The sequence below is a fragment of the Papaver somniferum genome, chromosome 1 (assembly GCF_003573695.1).
Source record: "Papaver somniferum cultivar HN1 chromosome 1, ASM357369v1, whole genome shotgun sequence".
NCBI lineage: Eukaryota > Viridiplantae > Streptophyta > Magnoliopsida > Ranunculales > Papaveraceae > Papaver > Papaver somniferum.
Genome location: NC_039358.1, coordinates 194,553,763 through 194,564,401, shown reverse-complemented (window position 1 = coordinate 194,564,401; position 10,639 = coordinate 194,553,763). Strand labels below are relative to the sequence as shown.

Here is a 10,639-nt window from a genome sequence, read left to right as displayed (position 1 = left end):
AGTAACGAAAGAATATATGGAGTTATGACGCTTGATTTCGGTGCATGAAGGAGTATATAAGGGTGTGGTGGAGTAATAGAGAGGCTATGGAGAGAATTGGGAGCAGTTTAAGACATTAGAGAGCCGGAAAAATCAGAGTTGCAGAGGTTAGTTTGCTGCTGGTGAAGAACATAAGACGCACATTTAGATGCAGTTTAGAACAGTCGTAATTGCTACAGTGCCTACGACATCTAGCTTTTATCGTTCTCTGTAACTATTGAGCTTGTAACAAATATAAGTGTTACAAATCCGATTTTTATTATTTCATCTCCATTTTCATCTTTGTAAACACCCTTTGAGCAATAAAAATGAATTTTGAGCGTGTTTTCAATATGCGGAGCTAGAACCCATCACTGGGACGACGGAGGAAGTTGTATTTCATCCTTGGGGTAATTCAATAAATTCCTTATTTACATTTTGCACAAATTTTAAATGATTTATGATTTCTATTAATCAATTGTTATCTTGTTAGATAGTGTATGCTTAGTCTTAGATGCTTTAGATACATTATGCTTGTAATTTACAATTGATGTTTTACGAAATCTACTTTGGAAAAGAATAGAGTTATCGTTTCTTTTATTTTGATCTATAAATGTCTAGGATTAATTCATCCTGTGACAAAATTTGTATATATATTTTTCTTTTATTTTGGTTTATTAATTCTTAAAAACAATCTCATTAAGTCCGAGTGAACGACAACCTTTCTTACCACTATAAAAATTTCATCAGCATGCGAGTTCGACCGAGCAATGCTCTAACAATCTCCCCCTTTGTCAGATTTAGTGACAAAACTATCAATACATATGGAATACAAAAAATAAATGAATTAACTTTTGTAGCTCCTATTCCACATGCCTAATCTTCAACATTACTCGAAATCTTCGTCACTTCCAAGTACTCCAATGATCCCAAAGGTTGTAAGTTCAGCATCATCGTTGTTGAAAATCCGTAGCTATAACAATGAGAAAACAAGAGTTCTCAATCATTGTTATACAGTGTCATAGTATTATTATACAACATCAAAGTTCAAATGTATCACAACTTCGACAACAATACTATGGAGATATGTATCACTCCCCCTTAATCAATACTCCATCTCACATGGAAACCACTCCCCCTTACATAATGATCCGAAAACCATATGTATTTGTAGTGTGAACAACGTATTAATTCTCCCCCTTTTTGTCAATAAAATTGGCAAAGGTACGAAAACAGGATCCTAATGAAATTTCCAAAAGAGACATTTCATGACCAAAAGAAAGCATATATCAACTTGTTTAGATGCAATCATATAGCCGAAGCTAAATGCATTCATCAAGGAGTTTATAAAAATACAAGATAACCCCTATAATATTCCACAACCGCACTCCCCACAAAGATTTGACAATTAAGCACAAGTTCAATTAAGAACTCTCCCCCATAATATGTCATTCCCGAAAGAACTACAAGAGCGACCTTAATTTCAAAAGAAAAAAAGGATTTCTTTGGACTGGGTTCGCGGACTGAGTTCACAGCTCTTGTTTCGGTTCTCTTGATCAACAAAGTTCGTAAACTTCGGTTCAAGGAAAAAAGACTTCTACATATATGTGTTACCACACAATGCTATATCCATCATTGGTTATATAATATAAACTCTCATTTCAATCATTGAAACATTCTTAGAGGACGTTATTATATAGTTGTTATTCACAAACTATTTTTCGTCAAAGTAAGCAATTTTCAAAGTGATTGAAACATAACATGACTTTCGTCACTAGGTAAAGATGAACTTTGCCAAAACAAAAGCTTACCAACACATGTTTCGAGAAATAGATAGGCGATATAAACTCGGCTCGAAATAGCAAATTTGTATAATTAAAGTCCATATAGCAAAACGACTTTTGTCTCAAAGATAGGAGATAGAGTAGATAGACTTTTGAGTGATAGATAAGTTAAAGTCTCCACATACCTTTTACTCGATGAAGTTCCACCAGTTCCTTGAGTAGTTCTTCGTCTTGTATGATGATTTCCATGGAGTTCTTGAGCTCAATTACACTTTCTATCCTAGTCCAAGACTTAGCTATAGTAGACTAGAAATCAAGACTTATAGTTTTGATCACTAACATTGAAAAACATGCTTGAGATAGCAACGCATGTGAGTTCGACCGAGAAATGCTCTAACAATCTCCCCTTTTGTCAATTTTAGTGACAAAACTATCAATACATATGGAATACAAAAAATAAATGAATTAACTTTTGTATCTCCTATTCCACATGCCTAATCTTCAACATTACTCGAAATCTTCGTCACTTCCAAGTACTCCAATGATCCCAAAGGTTGTAAGTTCAGCATCATCGTTGTTGAAAATCCGTAGCTATAACAATGAGAAAACAATAGTTCTCAATCATTGTTATACAGTGTCATAGTATTATTATACAACATCAAAGTTCAATTGTATCACAACTTCGACAACAATAATATGGTGATATGTATCACTCCCCCTTAATCAATACTCCATCTCACATGGAAACCACTCCCCTTACATAATGATCCGAAAACCATATGTATTTTTAGTGTGAACTACATATTAATTCTTCCCCTTTTTGTCAATAAAATTGGCAAAGGTACGAAAACGGGATCCTAATGAAATTTCCAAAAGAGACATTTCATGACCAAAAGAAAGCATATATCAACTTATTTAGATGCAATCATATAGCCGAAGCTAAATGCATTCATCAAGGAGTTTATAAAGATACAAGATAACCCCTATAATATTCCACAGCCGCACTCCCCACAAAGATTTGGCGATTAAGCACAAGCTCAATTAAGAACTCTCCCCCATAATATGTCATTCCCGAAAGAACAACAAGAGCGACCTTAATTTCAAAAGAAAAGAAGGATTTCTTTGGACCTCTTTATGATAATTGAAAACGTTTAAACCTGGAGGTATTGTTTTGAAAAATTGAAAACCAATTCAATATTCAAGGGAGAAAGAATCATTAGGGTTATAACGATAGAAGAGCCTTAGAATAATTACAGAATGCTTAGAAAAGTTCCCCGTTAGGATTTTGCTGTCGAGGTTTGGCTGAACTAGGTTTTTCCTAGCGAGACATGATACTTCTCAGTCATCTTACATTTCAGCTAATTGACCTTCAAAAATCGGTCAGGATCACATATCTCTGGTGAAGTTGGTGAAAATTTTGTCTTACAATATTAATCTTACTGTTTATTTGCTTAGCTTCTCAAAAATCCATATATAATGAAAATATACTAAAAGAGAAACGAAAAGGTTAAAGTTGGTTGAGCATGCACATTATGGAGCTAGGCCAAACATGTCTGATCTTCACTATTTATCTAAGATAAACATGCAGTATTCCTGAGGTTTCTTCCACACTCCAGTTGCTTATGTTAAGCCAAACGTACTTACTTTATACACCTGCGCAACAATTTTGGATGATTATTGTTTGGGAAATTGGGAATATGCTCCAAAATTGACTGTCATCTTGGGGATATGTCCCAGGATTCCAATTTTCGGGAATATGCCCCAAAGTAACGGTTTTCGTCAAGGAATCGTTAAATAGTCAATTTATCGTAAATGTGTCCGAAATTTTCTCTAATTTCTTCGAGGTTTTTTCTGTCTGAATATGTTCCTGAACCTTGTAAAGGTGTTAGTATATAGTATATTTGTCTTTTAATTCACATATATAATCCCATGTGTGTGTGAATATTGACTACTTAACGGTTTTGGATGGAATTTTGGACAGCTGGGGCATATTCCCGAAAACTGGAATCCTGGGATATGCCCCAAAATCGACTGTCATCTTGAGGAGAAACACCAAAATCGACTGGGGCATATCCTCAAAACTGCGAGTCTGGTTTTGACAGCTCGGAAATTCCCGAAAACTAGAATCCTGGGATTCTCCTCCTCTATTCATTTTTCTGATTATTCACTGCGAGTCTGGTTTTAAAAACCACATCGTCATCCAATCTTCTTTTAACAGTAAATGACGCGTTACTATTGACCAGAGAGTTGCCACTTCTTACGGTTCTAGTAGATCATCCTCGTTTTTTTCTTTTTTATGTGCTCAAGCTCAGTCAAGAGCGCTTTGGGGATTGTCTCCATCATCTCTTTCCTTATCACTATTTTCATCAGGATCATCTGTAAAGAACAGTAGGGTCTTCAGCATATCTGTTCATCCCTCCCAACTTGGAAGAAAAATGGATGTACTCGGGTTCTTCCAGTTCCTCCTATAGATTCCTCTTCTCTAATTTCTTCCTGGTATCTTCTGGGTTTTGATGTCGTGTGATATGCCATATCCTATACAAGTATCTCTAGGAGTTGCCAGAATTTGGATTACCACCCTCTTCCCCTCCACCTTTTTTCGGTGTCCATTTGGGTCGACCTCCTGCCCTGGCTCTTGTTATCATGTCTTCTGAAGTCCCAAAATTGAATTACTAGCTAGTTCAAGTACATACTTGCGCTTGAGTCTCCTTGAGAAATGACAACATATTTTGAATGTGTGATGATATCACAAGAGGCACATCATCCCATATTTCTGGTTTTCGTCACCAGTTCTATAAAATTCATGTCCTTGGACTAATTCTGAGAGTAACCTTCTAAATACCTGCACCTCCCTAGTAAGGAAGGTCAAGGGGTTTGAAATGGCGGTGAATTTGCAGTTGGGATTTGTGCCTCGCGAAATCAAAGCAAAAAACATAACACACACTGTCAATGTACTACCGACGCCAAAGGTTTCTTTATAGGTTGATACTCTCCTCCATCTTTAGTCGGTTCAGTCTTGGTTTGCCTATTGTATTATTTTTTCTTTTTTTTTGTTTTTGCTGAGAAAGACACTATTTCATTAAAAGAAAAGACCATTACAAACTTCATTTAGAGATAATTTCCTCATAACATCTTCTAAGAATAGAGGAGGAGAATCCCAAATGTTACTCAATCTAAACCTTCTAGCTCTACGAGCAAGTTTGTCTGCCAACTTATTTTTACAACGCTTAATATAGCCAACCTTACAAGATAAAAAACTAGATAGGGAAAGACGATAATCTTCTAAGAGATCAAGACTTCACCAATCCAGATCACCCTTGCCGCTATTTACATAACCAACCATCTGAAGACAATCGCTAACTAAGAGAACTTTAGACAGATTCAAATCTCTTGCCCAAGAGATCGCCAAAATGAGCGCGGCTGTCTCAGCCCCAACAGCGCTAGAAATCAGTCCAAAATCCGCTCTAAGACTCTTTATTATCCCTGCAACATCACAGAGTATAACGCCAACACCCAAGTTAAATTTTTTAAAAGAACCATCCATGAACATGACATAATCAAAATCATGTTTTTGGAAAGTAACTTCCTTACTAATTGAATTAAGAGACAAACAAGGAGCTATATAAGTATTAATATATCTTCTAACATCCAGCACAATCCTATCAAGATTGATTTGCACATGTTTAAACACAACATCACATCTCAACTTCCAAACAGACCATAAAACAATGGCTCCAACACTTGGCCAACCCACAAAGTAAGGAGAAAACACCAAGAGAATTATCAAACCAGGACAAAAAGATGTCTTCAACCCAGTTCTTATCAGTATACCCTAAATATTGCAGAGAAAGAGCAAACCAAATATGTGAGGCAATCGGACAGAGAAAGAAAAGATGCATCACAGAATCAGAATCATTTTTACAAAGAGGACAACAATCATCAGTATCAGGATTGTAGAGCTTAAGAACAGAATTAACATGTAACATATGCGCAAAGATTTTCCACATAAAGAACTTTATCTTAGGTAAACAATCCAGATTCCAAATTTTCTTCCAAAAAGAAGCTTCATCAGTTGAGTAGGCTTCATTTAAGAAGGTTTTATAAGCTGATAACAGTTTACATGACATTAGAAGTATGAGCCCACATAATTTCATCTTTCTTGGTTGTATTAATTCTAATAGATCTTATTCTAATTACATCTTCAGAGGAGAAGAGAGAAGAAAGAGTAACTAAATTCCAGTTATTTTCAACAGTATCAATAAGTTCACCAACATACTTATAATTATCACAGTTTGGATTAGCTGAAAAGGGAGGAGAAGAACTACCTGGTATCCAGCTTGAAGACCAAATTTTAGTGGAATTACCATCATTTATCTTGTACACTATGTTAGCTTTTAAAAATTTTAAACTGTTAATAATACCCTTCCAAATCCACGAAGAATTGGCAGCAGCCTTATCAATCTCCAAGAGATTTTGATTTGGGTAGTACTTATCCTTAAGAAACTTAGAAATCAACTGATTTGGATTCTTTAAAAGTCTCCATCCCAGTTTTGCTATAAGAACTCTGTTCACAGCGAAAGAATTCCTAATGCCAAGGCCACCGTTCAATTTAGATTTACCAATGTCACCCCAAGATCGAAAATAAACCGCTTTTCTAGGATTTTTCTTAGACCACCAAAAAGTTCTCTGAATAGAATCAATTTTAGAAGTAATCTTCTTAGGGAATGGAAAGTAAGACATATGATACACAACTAAGCTAGATAAAACATGTTTGGTAACCACAGTTCTCCCTGCTACATTAAGAACTGTTCTCTTAGTATTGCCAAGCCTAGAATAAAACTTATCAATTTGGAATTGAAAAGATTTAGTTTTATCTCTTTTAACAAATAAAGGAGTTCCAAGATATTTTTCAAAACTACTAAGAAATTTGATACCTAAAGTTTTTGACAGTAATTTAATATGCTTATGATGCAGCTTACTACTAGTAAAGAAACCGGATTTTTCTAAGTTAATAGCTTGGCCAAAAGTTTTTTCAAAAGTGTTAATGATTTTCATAATATGCCTAGCATAAGTAAGAGAAGCTTTAGAGAAAAGCATACAATCGTCAGCAAAGAATAAGTGAGAGATTGAGTATCCTTCTTAAGCTTAAATTCTTTACAAGTTTCTTTCAGCACTTTTACAACAAATTTTTTAAAATATCCAACTACTAGGGATGGGATGGGATGATGAATCATGTCATTTTTATTTTATTTTATTTTGATGAGTTCATCCTTTCCTTGTGATTTCCTAGAGTCGTGTCTGTTGGAGAGAATTGGGGACACAGATCAGATTAACCCATTAAAATACCGTGAGGAATTTCTCCCACTTGGTTGCTTCCAACTAACTACTAAATAGAACAGCAAGTCCACTCTTGTTGAAAAGAATATCGGAAACAAGTAAACTCTTGAGCTCTTTAGGGGCGTGCGAGCACGAGTAAAACAAATCTACGATTCTGTATTTTAAGTTTCTAAAAGAATCCTATTATTGGGGCCGGTGAGGGAGAGTTTTCGGGGGCTAAAATGCTATAAGTAGCCAAAAAATGGATAAAGGGACTCAAGGTATATGAAAAAGTCAAAAATACCCTTATCTAAATTTCACTATTCATTAGGGAAAAAAAACTAAATCTATAATTTTGTCCTTCTCCTTCTCATTTAAATCATGATGATCATGATTTCATCATGATGAAGATCATTAAAAAAAAACTAAATCTATTATCTTCTCATCATCCTTCTCTTCCCATTCATAAATTGTGATAAATATGATGATCATAGTTTCATCATGATGAGAATGATGATCATAAAGAAAACCCAAAATTATAATCTTCTCTTTCTCCTTTTCATTCATGGCTCATAATAAAGATGGTGATCATTATAAAAAGAAAAAACTAAGAAAACCCACCATTTGTTTTTTGCTTTTAAATGATTAAGAAATGTGATTCTATTAATTTCGGGTTAAAAAAAAAGTTTCGAAAAGTATTTACGGCTGGGAGTTCTTAGATTCCCAGCCGAAAGTATATGTTTCAGCTTGGTTTTCCCAACCGAAATCAGTTTTCTGATATTTTTGGTTTTCAGAACCAGTTTCGGCTGGGAAAACCCAACCTTAACTGCTGTTACGGCTGGGAAAACCCAACCTTAACTGGTTCTAAAAACAAAAATAATCAGAAAAATGATTTCGGCTAGGAGTTCTTTATTTCCCCGCCGTAAATGAAAAATACGGCTTGGAACACCATTATTTCCCAACCGTGGAATTATTTCGCTCTACGGTTGGGTCGACAAATTATCTCAGCCGAAAACCAAGCCGAAGTGCAGTTATGGCTGGGAAAACCTAGCCGTAACTGGTTCTGAAAAAAAAATCGAAAAAACTTTCGGTTGGAAAAACCAAGCTGAAACATGGACTCTCGGTGGGTCGACAAACTATCCCAGACGTAATTTTGATTCAAGCCGTAATCTTGATTCACGGTTGGGAATCTAAGAAATCCAAGCTGTAAATACTATCAGAAACTATTTTTTTTTTTACTCGAAATTCATCGAATTGGATTTTTTAACCATTTAAAACAAAAATAAATAGGGAATTTTTTTAGTTTTTTCTTTCTACAATGATCGTAATCTTTATCTTTATCATAATCTTTATCATGACGGCGCAACTCGATTTTAAGTGATCCTGTTGAAAACAAATCACAAACTCACATAATTGTGAAATTTAATCATTTTAACCGATTCAGTAGTTCGGTCTTGGGGTCACGTTTGTAGTGATGACATTTGTTATTGGTATTAAAAAAAACTAAAGTAAGCGCCTCCAAGACAAGAAGAACACTTCTTTGCTCTATCCTAAGTCTTCATTATTTTTAAGATTTACGACAAAGATAGAAGAACAAATAGAGATCATGGACAACACTAAGAATAAATCATGGCACCCACGTCCTCTAAATGTTACGTTTCTTCTTCTTGTTTCAATATATACACCTTCAGCTAGCTGCTTCTTTTCACAGCTAGCTATTACTATTTCATAACTCTCGATCATCGGAAAGATGTCTATAGTGGCAACTGCCAGTGCCAAAGAACCATCGATGATGATTCCTTGTACTGAAGATGGAGGATTACTACTCGAATTTGTAGATGACGAGGAAGAAGATTTATGCATTAGCATTGATTGTTTACGTTCAGCATCTACCAAACATCTAAACCCTTTGTTTAACAACATTGATCATCAGAATATCAGTCCACGTCGATCCGTGGCTGACAAAGAAATATCTGTTGATCCCATTTCTATCAAACAATCCGTGCTGTCGACTACTGGAAGAGGAGGAGAATATGTTGTTACTCGTAATTTATCTTTTGTTAAACCTCCAGATGCTGACGCTCTTCTTAGTCTTAATCCATCCATGATGAAACCACCAGCTTCTCCAGTTGCTGTCAGTCGAATAGATTCTGCAAATTGCAAGTATCCACCACCAGTACCTCCTCCAGCAATATCTCCGTCCAAATCAAGTAACAGATTTTTGAGTTGTAGTCTTCCAAGTTCTCCGTCATCGTCACCTCTATGTGGCCCGCCTTCTCTAATGAAGAACATCAAAAAATGGAGAAACAGCCAAAACCACCTACCGCTGCCTCCTCCTCCTCTTCCACCTGCGATCAACTATTTAGGACGCCAACGTTCAGCTGCTGTTTCTCCGTTTGCTGCAACTGATGATAGTGGCTCTTATATAGCTAGAAGCAAGTCTTTAGGTGAAGGTAGAAGGTCTGCACCATCCGTCGATTTTGATATTTGGTCTAAGAAAGTGAATGAACGTAGAAACGAGCAACAGTCCTACCTCGAAGATGATGACACTAATAGCAATATGGCAGATTATTGTGAAGAATTTGAAGAAGATGATGTAATCAAAACGATTAGAAGAATTAGAAGCAAGAAAGGTAAAGCTGCATCAGGAAAATACCGATACGGCGATGACGAGTTTAAATGTGGTTCATTGTCGTGCTTGTACTTGCCAGGATTTGGCAAGGGAAAGCAAGTTAGACCAAGAAAACAGGACGAGGAAGATTATTCTCATCAAGGGCAAGGAGCTAAAGAAGTTCAGCCTGTTCAGACCCAGCAGGCGCCGGTAGCACCAAAACAACATGTTATTATATCAAGAACGGTTTCTTTGGAGAAATTTGAGTGTGGGTCTTGGTCATCAGCTGGTATGATAAATGATGATCGAGATGAAGCAGATTCTTCACATTATTTCGATCTTCCGTTAGAGTTGATAAGAAATTCCGCCAACGATGCAGATGGACCAGTTAACACTGCCTTCGTTTTCGAAAGAGAAATCAAGGGGGTGTTAAAGAACAGTTCGTCCAGACGAGATCAACCACGGCTCTCTCAAGAATCAACATCTACTCGCCATGTTAGGTTTTCTACGTCGTCGTCTAACAATGCACCATCTACCTGCATCACACCTCGCCTACGAAAGGCCAGAGAGGATTTTAATGCACTTTTGGAAGCTCAAGGAGTGTAACACTGACCTGACATTTATACATGCCAGTGTACAACTTAGACTTACATACATTCCCTTACAAGCACATACAATATAGTAATAGATATTTACTGGTACGAAACCTGTGCTATTTGTTCTTTTTTAATTACCACATATAAAGCTAGACTCTGAATATATGATCCTCTTGCCTGGTAAGTGAATTTCTCTCCTGGGAAAGAAAATTCTTTTCTGGCAGAGTTTTTATGCTTTGTAAAGCTTGTGTATAGATTAAAGTGTATTGCAGATATTATTTTTCTTCTTCAATATATAGATACGAGAGGTTTCG

At 36.0% G+C, this 10,639-nt stretch overlaps 1 protein-coding gene across 1 annotated transcript; it reads left to right on the top strand.

Annotated features, from left to right (window-relative positions):
• Positions 1-8,868: 8,868 nt before the first annotated feature.
• LOC113356522 lies at positions 8,869-10,429 on the top strand. The gene has a single exon (XM_026599682.1). It carries the CDS (start codon positions 8,869-8,871, stop codon positions 10,333-10,335), a length of 1,467 nt encoding a protein of 488 aa, XP_026455467.1. The 3' UTR covers positions 10,336-10,429.
• Positions 10,430-10,639: the final 210 nt, after the last annotated feature.